We start from the raw sequence: 14,290 nt of genomic DNA, 5'->3' as shown, positions 1-14,290 counted from the left end.
GGAGTGCCTCCCCCAGTGCATCATTCCCCTTGCCCTGCAGAAGCCCCTTATAAGATATCTTACAGAGTTTGAGCCCTGCAGTGTGATTGAGCATGCCCAGGGAACTGCCACTCTGCTACATCAGCCTGAGGGAATTTAGTGGGTAAGTGAACGTTGGCTCCAGAGAGCCATTTCAGGAGCAATGGCAGGTGGAACTATGGGTCCATCAGGGGCAGGAAAGAGTCAGGAGCGCCTAAGGCTGTGCAGAGGCATGGGGCCTATGCAGAGATGGCTAGAGATCTGGGGGTCCAGAGGGCTGAACCCCATTCAACGTCCATGTAAGGGAGAAGCAGAGGCAGCCTTCCTCAAAGGAGTGATCAGATAGAGAATGGTGGAGTGTCCAGTCCTGATGATGAGAGGACCTGTGCAGTTACCCCCAGACTACCTGATTTATCTGTCTTTTTGCCAAATGCTCCTGTTCCGGGGGCTCCCACTTCATGGTGGGGGCCTTTGGCTGAGGCTGCTTACAGCCTAGGCACTCCATTGAACATGTCAGAAACCTTTTGTCTAGAGTACAGTGCGGAGACCACAGTCAGCTGGCTGGGATATAGTTGTAATAAACAGCTTTCATGCTGTCAATTAAATGCTTCTGCTGTACGGCAGCTACTTTTTCCTTCCCCTACTTAAACCAACCAAGTGGTTTTATTCAATTACCTAAAAGGTTAATGGGCTCTGATAGCTTAGAATAGGTCCATTATGGATCTGAATGTTATATTTATCTAACCGATTGGCCACAGATTAAAAACTTGTAATTCATAGGTGTGATATCTCTAAAAGCAAGTAATTTGCAGGTACAGTGTTCTCTGTGTGACCAGCAATTTCTACTGAACAAATGCACGCAAAGATTTTCAAAAGCGGGGGCCTAAAGTTAGCCTCCTCAATCTGCATTTAGGCGTCTAGCTACGTGACTGGCAGGATTTCCAGCAGTGTTCCCAATGAAATCAAATATATTTATAAATTAAGATGATGGGAGTTGCTGGGTATCAGAACTTTTGAAAATCTTGTGACTTACAAATGAGTTCTTTAAGGGCCTGGCCCAAAGCCCATTGAAGTCAGTGGAAGTCTTTCCATTGATTTCACTGGTCTCTTGCTCAGGCCCTAACAGTCAAACATTAGCCACCCATTTTTGATATTTGGCAGTGCAATTCTCCCTCTCACTTCAGCATAGATGTGACTTTAATTTCAAAGAAGAGTGGGAGAATCCTAACAAATACTCTGGAACTTCTTTTTATAGTTTTGGTTTCAAGGGAACTTTTTGGAGTCTTGTAGGACATTTTTCTTTTAATTAAAACTCACATTTTTCATGCAAAATATAATTTAAGGAGCCCCCTCTGTCCCCTAAAAAACCCTCATGGACATGTATTTTTCAGAGTAAATGGATGTCTGTGCAATGCCAACATGAAGGATTCTAGTTTTAAATCAATCCTCCCCCTGCTTCTAGGTGTACTTGAATTTCTAGGTCTACCGGTGTTTGAATAAAATACAAAAATGTGCAAACCAAAATCAGTCTTGCAAAACTGTATGCAAGAGGCCTGAGGAAACAAGCATTGGCACGGGAAAAAAATAGACCAAGACTTCAACAGCACTGTACAGACAGCTCCAAGGGCTAGGTGCAGTGTATGCAGACCACACACATCCCCCTAAACAGGACAGTCAGGTGACTTTGGTGGGCTTGGGATCAGGCCCTTAGGGAAGAGCCACTGTGAGAGATGCTAAAAAAGATACCCCCCAGCCAGCGCTCTCTAAGTGGCCCTGCCACCCTGTATCGAGCAGAGCAGAGCAGGGGTCAATAGGGAAGCAGTTTCTAAGAGCCCCCCATGTAGTTAGCGGTGTCCTCTCTTTGCATCCCTGCCGCTCTCAGACACCAGAGAATGGGGGGGGGGGTGATTTCTAACTTGGGGGGGGTGGGGAGTTCTCTTCCCCCCGCCTCCCAATGGCTCAGCCTCTGCCCTTCCTCTCACCTGGGCCCATGCGCGCGAGCGCAGGGCGTGTCTTCCCGCGGGCTCCTCTTCGGAAAACCGCCCGCCCCCAGTCAGTCGCGGGGGGCAGGCAGAGCCGGCGGCGCGCTGCAGGGACCGCGGGCGGGCAAAGTTCTCTCCCGCCGCAGCACCATGGACAGCAGCCCCCTGGAGCAGCTGGACGCCGCCGGCTTCCTGCACATCTGGCAGCGCTTCGACGCCGACGGTGCGGGAGGTTCGCTCGCGCGGGGAAACTTCGCGCGGGAAGGGAGCGAGCCGCAGGGAGGCGCGGGGGGGGGCGCTGAGTGTCGGGCGAGGCAAGGGGTCCCGGGCCTGGGAAGACGGATGAGCTGGGCGTGGGGTGGCTTTCGGTACCTGGGCTGCAGGTGGCTGTATATGCGGGACTCCCTCGTGATGTATCTGGGGCGTGGTGCCTAGGTGTGCATGCCCCGGGCCGGTGTGATGTGCCTGAGTCTATGTCACCTTGAGCTGGGGCTTTATGTAGGTCTGTGACTTACCACGTACTTCTGTGTTGGCCAGCCGTGGCACATGTTGCCAGCGCCCCTGATAGCGCGCAGGCAGGTCGATAGCATTAACAGCCCCGTGCAGCAAGAATCAGGACAAATGTCCTCTTTGCACCCCAACGACGATTTTTTTAAAAAAAATCAAGTACTTGCTGAGCATCCACCAGCACTGAGTAGCTGAATCAGTCCTTCCAGGAAATCCTGAATTTCCAAGGGTTGACCTTATATACATAAGGGGGGGGGGGGGGAGTAACAATAAACTTACCTTGCAGAAAATGCACTGGGAGCACAAAACATTTGTCTACTATGTTACTACTACTGCTTCTTTTTTCCTTTTGGCCAAGACCTTTGCAATATAATAAAGAAAAATTAAAAATATTAAAATGCTAAGAATTTGAATTAAATATAACAACTCCCAACTTTAGGCGATGTGCCATAAGATAGGAAGGATGAATAGACTTATTTAGGAATAAAGGGAACATTGTCCCAACTTGGTACAGTTTCTTATAAACATAAAAATGGTTCTATAGTATGTAAGTTGTGCTTAGAGTTAGAGCAATAATTATGTCTGATCAATAATGTATGTTTTAATTGTGTTTAGACAATGGTTACATAGAGGGGAAGGAGCTTGATAATTTTTTTCATCATCTGCTGAAGAAACTGGGCACATCTGTAAGTACTTCCCAAATTACATGCATATGAAGATAAGCACAATTGCATTTTAAAAGGTTTTGTACTTTTTGCTCTGTGACTACTAGTTTCCTTAGTGAGAGCAAAGATAAAAGGTTTTATTTTCTCCTAGCAACAACAGGTGCTAGGAGAAACAGGTGCAATAACTCTACCAGTATTAGAGCTGTTTATTTTCAGTCCAACATCTGTTACTCACTCCAAGGTTATAATTTTGGCACAAACCAAATCTCCTCTTTGAAAGCTTGGAGGAAAATCTATTTAGATGAATAAAAATGGAACTAAAGCTCTTTAATACAGAATTTAGTCTTGGAGGGGAAAGTAACAAGTATTTATGCTTGATTCAAACCAGTGCTGGTTTGTTAATATGACCACTGACTTTGGAAATAAAACTACCATAGAACTCTTCCTGCAGTAATTTTAACCAGTGCTTATGAAAAGTTATGCCTTCATTCTTAGAACTGGCTAAAGGATAAACATATGAGTCAAACATATTGCTCATAAGATCAAGACTTGTGTATATTTGTTTAGTTTGGTTTGGTTTGGGTTTGGTTTTTTTGTTGCTCTGTTTCATGCTATTTATCAGTGCTGCTCATCTTATGCTGTCCACAAATCAAAATGTACAAAAAGTTTTATGTTAAAATCTCCCTTTCCCCTTTATCTTCAGTTCATACTTTGTCTTTGAATGTCACTATGTGCCAGAGAGAACTACTGCCACTGAATATATCTGTCCTAGAATTTGCACAAAGATTACATTTAAAAAATTATATTTTCACTACATGGTCAAATACAAGAAAAAAAAAGTCAGCATCTCTTAAAATAGAAGAAATGGACACAAAGCAAATAAATGTGAAGCAACGCCATTAAATAAAAACAGATAATAAAACAGGAAAAACAGGCTAGTTAAATCTGAACAGATTTTTGACTGCAACGTGCAAAATTAAGAATGGGGGTCTTATATACTCCAATTTGTAATTATTCTAAACAAAAAGGAACTTTTGTTTCATTTGCAAAAAGAATAGTTTTATTATGAAATATTGCTTGCATGTATAGAAAAGTCTATTTAGAATTTAGATAGAAATTGCATAAAGGCAGAGAGGATTCCGAGATGAGGAACGAGAATGATTATGGATATTGAAAAATTCATGTGAAGAGAGGTTGAAAAGACTGTGATTATTTATTTTAAAAAGGAGATGAAATTGAAGACTTCCATTCTCCCTGTTTCATAACATAAGAAAAAAGGGCATTCAATGAAACTGAAAGGTGGCATATTCAAAACTGATAAAAGTATAATTTCACACAATGCAGATTTTGACTAGAACTCATTGCCATCGGATGTTATCAAGACCAAGAACCTAGCAATATTCAAAGAGGGATCAACATTTATATAGATAAGACTATCTAGATTTATAACAATGCTAAAGAAAGTATTGGAAGGGATATGAGACTTCAAGCTTCGGTGTTTAAGCCAACCTTTAATTATGAGGTGTTAGGAGAAGAATTTTATCATGCAGATTATCTGATGTTTGCCTGCTGTGGGGTTTCTTGCACCGTCTTCTGAAGTCTCTGGTGCTGGCCACTGTAGTACTGGACTAGATGGGCCATGAGACTGCTGCAGTATAGCAAGTCCTATGTTTCCGTGATTAGGTATTGCACACAGTGAAGTCTGTGAAGACTGTGAAGTCTGTTTTGACTTGAAATAGGGCATTACATACCAAAACAGTAGTGCACAGAAACTAGCACGTACAGGGTTCATAATGAAACATATTTTTCCCTCTGTTCAAGAAGGTACATAATGACAACTCTCATTATTGCCAAAAGTTATATGTTCAAATGATTTAATTTAAATCAGCCTGCTTTTCCTTTCTGCATCTCTCATTTTCTATATCTACTGTTGCTATTATAAGAAAAAGTTTCACATAAATAAAAACCCTCTGAATTAAATTTAAGGAACAGATTATGCCACACTTACTCATATGGAGAGTAGTATCTTGCTTTGCACAGGAGTCTGAATGAAATCAGTGGGACCAGTAAGGGGCTACTTAATAGTGAGGGTGCCAGTATGTGGCCCTTAGACAATATGATCATGCGTTGACTTACATCCCTTCCCCTGATATCCACCATTCAAGAAGGATGTTGACAAATTGGAGAAGGTTCAGAGAAGAGCCACAAGAATTATAAAAGTTTTAGAAAACGTGCCTTATACTGATAGACTCAAGGAGCTCAATCTATTTAGTGTAACACAGAGAAGTGTAAGGGATGACTTGATTACAATCTATAAGTACCTACATGGAGAGCAAATATTTAATAATGGGCTTGTTGATCTAGCAGAGAAAAGTGTAACACAATCCAGTGGCTGGAAGTTGAAGCTAGACAAATTCATAATGGAAATTAGGCATAAATTTTTAATGGTGAGAGTAGTCTGGAACAATTTACCTAACGTCACAGTGGATTCTCCATCCCAACATGACAATTTTTAAACCAACGTTGGATGTTTATCAAGAAGATATGCTCCAGGAATCGTTTTGGGGAAGTTCTATGGTCTGTGTTATAATCTGACCTCCTGTGTATGATCACAATGGTCCCTTCTGGCCTTGCAATCTATCGTCTATTTTCAATTCTAATTGTTTAACTAAGGGCAAAATTATCTCAAATCTGTAGGGCAGTATTCAGTCTCATTATTCTGCTTTTCCTGTCTGGCTGGATCTCCCATTGTGGCTACTGAGAAATACTGAGGCTGAGTAAGTCTGAGAGTAGAATTTTGTGCTTTGTTTGGAAGCTCCTCAGGGGAAAGGACTCTTAAGCATCGTGAGCATTGTAGCACTATATATGAATGACTTATTTTTGTATAATTATCATATAACATTATGTTTACCCACAGTTTTTCTTTCTGTACACATCACTTATTGGTTAGTCTCTAAGGTGCCACTAGTACTCCTTTTCTTATCACCTATTCTGTACATGCTTCCTACTGATGTGTGAAGAACCCCTTCCCACAGTGGAAAAAGTCAAGGGCCCCCCTGGAACTATTTTTCATTACTCTAAAGAAACACATGGCCTACTGATATCAGCACAGGACTGGGAGTTAGGATCTCTGCATTTTAATCCTAGTTTTGACACTGATTCCTTTTATGGGCACTTAACCTCTATGCCTCTTCTACACTCTGGTACAGAGAGACAATAACACTTAATGACATACCTTGCAGACACATTACAAGGATTAATTAGTTACTATTTCTAAAGTGCTATACAAGTGATAAATAACATTATCAGCTCTGGAAGTTGTCTCTGCTTGAATAGTGAACAGTTTCATAATTATATTTTTTCAACCTCCGCTCTCTAAGCTATTATTTTCCCCTAATGACCACTGTAGTCTGCAACTCTGTTATTTTTCCCAGCTACATCTTCGTCTGACATTAAATGCAAGAGCATCAAAGCAGCTGGGGAAACAATTAAAGACAGAGTCTATGAGCCACTTGAGAATCAGATTTGTGGATTACGATCACTGGGCAAGAAAGAGGATTCAGAATGTGTCACTAGTGGAGATGGGTCCAAACCAAAGTCTTGACTCTAAATATCTTTGAACTTTTGGGGGTGTTCTGAAACAAAGGAAGATATGAATTTTGCAAAGGGCCCCTAACTGTATAATGGGCCAAACCCAATCCCAGATCCAACCCCCTTTTCCTTATCTAAATTTGAAAAGCTATCAGGTCACACAGTTCTACCATAACTCCTTTGATTTGCAGGTAGATGTAGCTTAATGGTCCACTTCACCTTGAATCGTCCCTTGAAATACGTTACCTACTTATGCTAAACAATCTCTTCAAACCTTGTATTTAACAGTGACACTTCAAGTTAGTTTCCCAGGGCTGAAGAAGAGCTCTGTGTAAGTTCAAAAGCTTGTAGTGACAGCTTCCCTTGTAACTTTTAGCCCAGTTACTAGCATATTCATCTGGATGTGGGAGACCTGGGTTCCATGTTCCCCCCTTCCCTTCCTGATGTGGAGCAAGGATCTGAATGTGGGTTTTCCCAGTTTAAAGGTGAGTGCTCTAACCACTGAGCTATGGAATAGTCTGATGTGGAGCTCTCGCCTATTGAAGCTGGTTCACTGTGGACAAATCGTTAAATATGCACTTGGCCAGAGAGAGAAGTGAAAGGAACCATAGTCCAGTGGTTAGGGCACTCACCTGAGAGGTGGGAAACTCATGTTCAAGTCCCTGTTCCCCATCAAGCAGAGGGGAGAACTGAACCTAGGTCTTCCATAGCATGGATGAGTGACCTAGAGGTTAGAAGGTAGGCTGCCTCCTCCTTCCCCCATCCATTGTGTGCGTTTGCGTGTACTCTGACAGTGCCTACTGAAGTGGGCCCTGTATACGACACAGGGGAGGGAACACTTAGTTTAAGGATCCTGCTGGAGCTTATGCTTGATGCTGCTGCCCTGCCCAGTGATGGGGTGCACTAGGGGAAGGGATTACTTGCACCATCTCAACACATTCACGCTAGTGGACTCAGCTATGATATAGATGGCTGCACTTCTGGAGCACTCCTGCCCAGAAGCCTAAGCCTAGTGAAGCAGGGGAGGGCATAATCATGTTATCTCCTTAGTGCACCAGTCTGACTGGATGGACTCATGCCTATGCTAAACCTGTAGAATGATAGAGCACACTCCCCACAAAGCCCCAAAGGCATTATGCCTGCTCTTAGCCTCCATAGCCTTGTTGTAATTGTGCGCTTCCTCCCACAATTTGTTATTTCAAATAGATCCCTTCAGGTGTTCAGACATTAAGTAGTAAGTCATATGAATTAAGGCTTATATCCAAAATATGAACTAGCCTCAAAGCCACCCTAGTACAATCTTTCCTTTCCACTTTCCCAAAGAGTCACTGGTAGAAAAGAACATCACAGAATGACTGAAATCTGGGCTCTGGTGATTAGAGGAAACAAGAAGTCGAAAACTCCTAATTGAATGAAAACACCCTTCCTGCATCCCTCTCCAGACTAAACCAGTGGCCTATTAGCTCAAGCACCTCAGCAGATCTCAGCTATTGCATATATATATTCATGTATATATTTGACATATCTTTTGTCAACTTTGACTGCCTGGACCTATTCCTTTTTCTGTTCCTTAGTTTTAAGGCAAGACATTGCATGTATTTAGAAGTCTCTGCAAAAACAAGCTAAGAATACTGTTGGGAACAAAAAATAGACAAAAATGAATGTTTTCTATATTCAAAGTCATGTCTAAAGAAGACCAGGCTAGAGAAAATAAGCAGAACAGCAAGCTTGTCAAAAGCCAAGCCACGCAAACTAAAAGGTGTAAGATCCTTGCTTGACCGATAAAGTCTGCTGCAGGAAAAAAACATTTCCCATGTCTGAACTGGTGATTGAAGAGGAAGAGGAATGAGTGTAAATCCAAGACACTGCAGCAGGAGTGGGCAAACTACGGCCCTCCAGATGTTTTAATCCAGCCCTCGAGTTCCCATCAGGGAGTGGGATCCAGGGCTTGCCCCGCTCCACGTGGCTCCCAGAAGCAGTGGTATGTCCCGCCTCTGGCTCCTACGTGTAGGGTCAGCCAAGGGGCTCTGCAAGCTGCCCCAGCAGCTCTCATTCACTGGGAACTGCAGCCAATGGGAGGCGCCTGTAGACAGGGCAGCGCACAGAGCTGCCTGGCTGTGTCTCCATGTAGAAGCCGGCGGGGGGGACATGCCGCTGCTTCTGGGAGCTGCTTGAGGTAAGCACTGCCCAGAGCCTGCATCCCTGACTGCCTCCTGCACCCCAACCCCCTGCCCCAGCCCTGATCCCCCTCCTGCCCTCCAAACCCGTGGGTCCCGACCTGGAGCCCCCTCCTGCACCCCAAAACCCCAGAGCCCACATCCCCAGCAAGACCCCTCACTCCCCCACACCCCAGCCCCCAATTTCGTGAGTTTTCATGGACCACCATACAATTTCCATAACCAGACGTGGCCCTCGGGCCAAAAAGTTTGCCCACCCCTGCACTACAGTGATGGGGGGTATAGAAAATGTTAAACTAAATAAAGGGCCAAATTCTCCACTGGCACAACTCCCCTGTAATCACTGGAGTTATTCCAGCGGAGAATTTGGCCCAGTATATGCAGGAGTACATTACATTCCAACTAACTTTAAAATTTTCTAGTTTTAAATCTCTCTTCCTCTTTCTCTGGTAGTTTAACTAAAATAAAGAAACCAATACATTATATTTTTTAAAATGTAATATTTAAGGAACTAAGACTAATATAGAAAAGATGCTTGTTCTAAAGTTAAAATATATATTGTCACAGTGCAAGGCCACTGCATCTGTGTTCCCCCTCCATAGTCCAGTGAGAGCACCATCTCTCAGGCCTTTGGCTCGCCAGTAGTCTCCTCTCTTGGGAAGAGACATGTGTCTCACTCCCTCCTGGCTGGGATTATTTCCTGGCTGCACAATTCACTGCCTGCACCATGAGTTCCCCAGCAAGTCAAACTGCCTAAGCAGGTCTGCTTTGTTTTTCTCCTCACAGGCTATAAAAAGCGTAATTGCCCACAGTTATACAATACCAGACAGCTATCCTAAGCAAGCATGGTTATTCTTAAGGTGAAAGCTTTAGAGAAAATATATTAAAGTATTAAAAGAACTTACACCCATGCTAATTAGCTTACTAGAGATCACCCCCGAATCTTTCAGCCTCACCTAGGGCTTGTTCTGCAGCCATAGGTACATAACAACTATTAGCTCAGAATAAGCACACCCATGAATCTCAGAGTCACTCCTACCATTTGGGCCTCTGACCTTGTCCTCATGTAACAGGTGATCAGCAGACAAAAGTTCCCCTCCTCAGGGCAGAGCTTCAAAAGGCTGAGCTCTTGCATAACCTGAGGGGGTAACATTTGTATGCGCCTCCCCCTTGAGATTTCCTGGGAAACCCACTTAATTTTAAAAGTTCACATGGTTTCAAGTAGTCCTTTGAAGCTCATAACGCTTCCCCAAATTTACGTTAGTCATGTTTCCCGCCTAACAAGTTACATACAGTCCCACAATAATACATTAACATTGGCATTTTTAATACAGTAAACTCCTAAAATACTTAAACTTACTTCTGTAGGGTTTGTCTGGGATACTGCTGGAAGTTGCCATTTCTGTCATATGTATATAAGTCCTGATTTCCAGCGTGACTTTAGTTCCATTTTTGTGCTCACTGGTTTTTTTGAGTGGAAATACCTACTGGTTCGTTTTCCACCCACAATCAATTGTAGACACAGTTGGTAAGAGCCGGTACACAGCCGACCGTACCGGCAGGGCCACTGATGATGGGGGCCAAAACGGGCAGCTTCTCAAGGGCCCGGCACTTTAAATCACCCACAGAGCCCTGGTGCTCCCGGCTGCCACCGCACCAGCAGCCAGAGCCCCAGGCCCTTTAAATCGCTGCCAGAGCCCCGGGGTAGCGGTAGCAGCGGCCGAGAGCCCTGGGCCCTTTAAATTGCCACTGGAGCTCCAGGCGGAGGAGGCCATGCAGCGCTGAAGAGCTGGCTGGGGGAGTGTAGCCCCAGCCCTGCCCCTTCTGCTCAAGGGCCCCACCCTTTCTGGGGCCCTTGAGCCACCCCCCAACCTTGCTCAGGACCCCGGCTGCCCTGCATACCGTAAGTCCCTTAAGTTACTTTCACCCCTGCAGGTGGTCATATATATGCCTAAGATTTGTGGAGAAATAAATTGGGCCTTCAAATATTTGTGCCCACAATTTGTGGGTGCAAGTAGAAGGCTAGCTTTTTTTAAAAAGAGGCTATTGTAGGTACTCTGCATAGGGGCACTTAGCATATGGCAGATTCAGGCTCTCACATGAGTTCAGTTCTCACTGCCTTCTGTGGGAGCTGCATTGACTAAGATCTCAGTCCTGCATCTGGCTCCATGTGGACACAGGGCTTTGCATGCATGGAGCCTGTTAAAGGATCAGATCCTAAGGCCTGGTCTACACTCAGAGTTGAGGTCGAATTTAGCAGCGTTATCTCGATTTAACCCTGCACACATCCACACGACGAAGCCCTTTTTTTCGTCTTAAATGGCTCTTAAAATCAATTTCTTTACTCCATCCCCGACGAGGGGATTAGCGCTGAAATCGGCCTTGCCAGGTCGAATTTGGGGTAGTGTGGATGCAATTCGACAGTATTGGCCTCCAGAAGCTATCCCAGAGTGCTCAGTTGTGACTGCTCTGGACAGCGCTCTCAACTCAGATGCACTGGCCAGGTATACGTGAAAAGGCCCGTGAACTTTTGAATCTCATTTCCTGTTTGGCCAGCATGGCGAGCTCACCTGCACAGGTCACCATGCAGAGCCCTTCATCACAGGAGACCATGCAGTCCCAGAATTGCCGAAGAGCTCCAGCATGGACCGAACGGGAGGTACGGGATCTGATCGCTGTATGGTGAGACGAATCCGTGCTGGCAGAACTCCGTTCGAAAAGACGAAATGCCAAAATATTTGAAAAAATCTCCAATGGCATGAAGGACAGAGGCTATAACAGGGACCCGCAGCAGTACCATGTGAAAATTAAGGAACTCAGGCAAGTCTACAAAAAACCAGAGAGGCAAACGGCTGCTCCGGTTCAGAGCCCCAGACATGCTGCTTCTATGATGAGCTGCATGCCATTCTAGGGGGTGAATCCACCACTTCCCCAACCCTGTGCTTTGACTCCATCCCAGGAGTGGGAGGCAACATGGAAGCGGGTTTTGGGGGCGAAGAAGATGATGATGAGGAGGAGGTTGTAGATAGCTCACAGCAAGGAAGCGGAGAAACCGGTTTCCCCAACAGCCAGGATCTGTTTATCACCCTGGACCTGGAGCCAGTACCCCCCGAACCCACCCAAGGCGGGCTCCGGACCCTGAAGGTGGAGAAGGGACCTCTGGTGAGTGTACCTTTGTAAATATTATACATGGTTTAAAAACAAGCGTGTTTAATGTTTAATTTGCCCTGGCATTCACGGCCAGTACAGCTACTGGAAAAGTCTGTTAATGTGTCTGGGGATAGAGCGGAAATCCTCCAGGATATCTCCATAAAGCTCTCCTGGATGTACTCCCAAACCCTTTGCAAAAGGTTTCTGGGGAGGGCAGCCTTATTCTGTCCTCCATGGTAGGACACTTTACTACACCAGGCCAGTAGCATGTAGTCAGGAATCATTGCAGAACAAAGCATGGCAGCGTATGGTCCTGGTGTTTGCTGGCATTCAAACAACATCCGTTCTTTATCTCTCTATGTTACCCTCAGGAGAGTGATGTCATTCATGGTCACCTGGTTGAAAGTGGGTTTTAGTAAGCATACATTCAGAGGTGCCTATTCCTGCTGGGCTGTTTGCCTGTGGCTGCACAGAAATCTTCCCTGCTGTTAACCACGCGGGGGAGATGGGGGGGGGAAGGGAGGGGTGAAGCCATCATCCCAGAGAATTGGGTGTGTGGGGGTGGGGGTTAGTTGGGTTTCTGTTGCACATGAACCCAGAAACCGCAGCCCCTCCTTTTAAATTGCCAACCCATTTTTAATGGCCAACCCAACGGCTACTTCGTATGGGAAATGAGGGTGCTGCTGTTTGAAGCCATTCCCACATGTTATGAAGGTTAAAGAAGCCAAAAGACTGTGGCTTACCATGGCTGCGTGCAAGCCGAATTCTGCTGCCCAGCCCTGCGTGAGTGATCTCTCACACCAAACCGGCATACCCTCAATAAGAGGCAAAATGCGACCTTGTAATGAAAGCACATGTGCTATGTAATGTTAACAGCAAGGTTTACTGTGAAAGAGTGTACCCATTGTTCTGTAAAATGTGTCTTTTTAACTACCACTCTCCCTTTTTTTTCCCTCCACCAGCTGCATATGTTTCTCCTTCCCAGAGGCTAGCAAAGATTAGAAGGCAAAAAAAACGCATTCGCGATGAAATGTTCTCTGACCTCATGCTGTCCTCCCACACTGACCGAGCACAGCAAATTCGTGGAGGCAGACAATCTCAGAGTGCAGGAAAACACAATATGACCGTGAGGAGAGGTGGCGGGCTGAAGATGGTAGTTGGCTCAGCTTGCTGAAAGAAGGTAGGAGTCAATGCTCAGGCTGCTGGAGGATCAAACTCATATGCTCCAGCGTATGGTTGAGCTGCAGGAAAGGCAGGAGGAGCACAGACCGCAGCTGCAGCCCCTGTGTAACCAACTGCCCTCCTCCCCAAGTTCCATAGCCTCCTCACCCAAGCGCCCAAGAATGCGGTGCAGGGGCCTCCGGCCACCAAGCCACTCCACCCCAGAGGATTGCCCAAGCAACAGAAGGCTGGCATTCAATAAGTTTTAAAGTTTTAAAGTTTTTAAGTGCTGTGTGGCCTTGTCCTTCCCTCCTCCACCACCCCTCCTGGGCTACCTTGGCAGTTATCCCCCTATTTGTGTGATGAATTAATAAAGAATGCATGAATGTGAAGCAACAATGACTTTATTGCCTCTGCAAGCAGCGATCAAAGGTGGGAGGGGAGGTTGCTTAGCTTACAGGAAAGTAGAGTGAACCGGGGGGCAGTTTTCATCAAGGAGAAACAAACAGAACTTTCACACTGTAGCCTGGCCAGTCATTAAACTGGTTTTCAAAGCTTCTCTGATGCGCACCGTGCCCTCCTGTACTCTTTTAACCGCCCTGGTGTCTGGCTGCACGTAATCAGTGGCCAGGCGATTTGCCTCAACCTCCCACCCCGCCATAAACGTCTCCCCCTTACTCTCACAGATATTGTGGAGCACACAGCAAGCAGTAATAACAGTGGGAATATTGGTTTTGCTGAGGTCTAAGCGAGTCAGTAAACTGCACCAGCACGCTTTTAAACGCCCAAATGCACATTCTACCACCATTCTGCACTTGCTCAGCCTGTAGTTGAACAGCTCCTGACTACTGTCCAGGCTGCCTATGTACGGCTTCATGAGCCATGGCATTAAGGGGTAGGCTGGGTCCCCAAGGATAACTGTAGGCATTTCAACATCCCCAACAATTATTTTCTGGTCTGGAAAGTAAGTCCCTTGCTGCAGCTGTTGAAACAGACTAGAGTTCCTGAAGATGCGAGCATCATGTAGCTTTCCCGACCA

The 14,290-nt window shown here is 45.4% G+C and overlaps 1 protein-coding gene across 1 annotated transcript in view; it reads left to right on the top strand.

Annotated features, from left to right (window-relative positions):
* Nucleotides 1–2,040: 2,040 nt before the first annotated feature.
* The window catches only part of SCGN (secretagogin, EF-hand calcium binding protein), a 53,095-nt gene continuing 40,845 nt past the window's right edge, over nt 2,041–14,290 (top strand). The window contains exons 1-2 of the mRNA XM_074944759.1: nt 2,041–2,223; nt 3,123–3,193. Coding sequence (XP_074800860.1) covers nt 2,151–2,223; nt 3,123–3,193 — 144 coding nt within the window. The 5' untranslated portion in view covers nt 2,041–2,150. The remainder of the gene's footprint in view (nt 2,224–3,122; nt 3,194–14,290) is intronic.

Source organism: Natator depressus, chromosome 2 (assembly GCF_965152275.1).
Source record: "Natator depressus isolate rNatDep1 chromosome 2, rNatDep2.hap1, whole genome shotgun sequence".
Taxonomy (NCBI): Eukaryota; Metazoa; Chordata; order Testudines; family Cheloniidae; genus Natator; species Natator depressus.
Note: the sequence above shows the minus strand (reverse complement) of the source record. Positions and strands in the feature narration are given on the sequence as shown.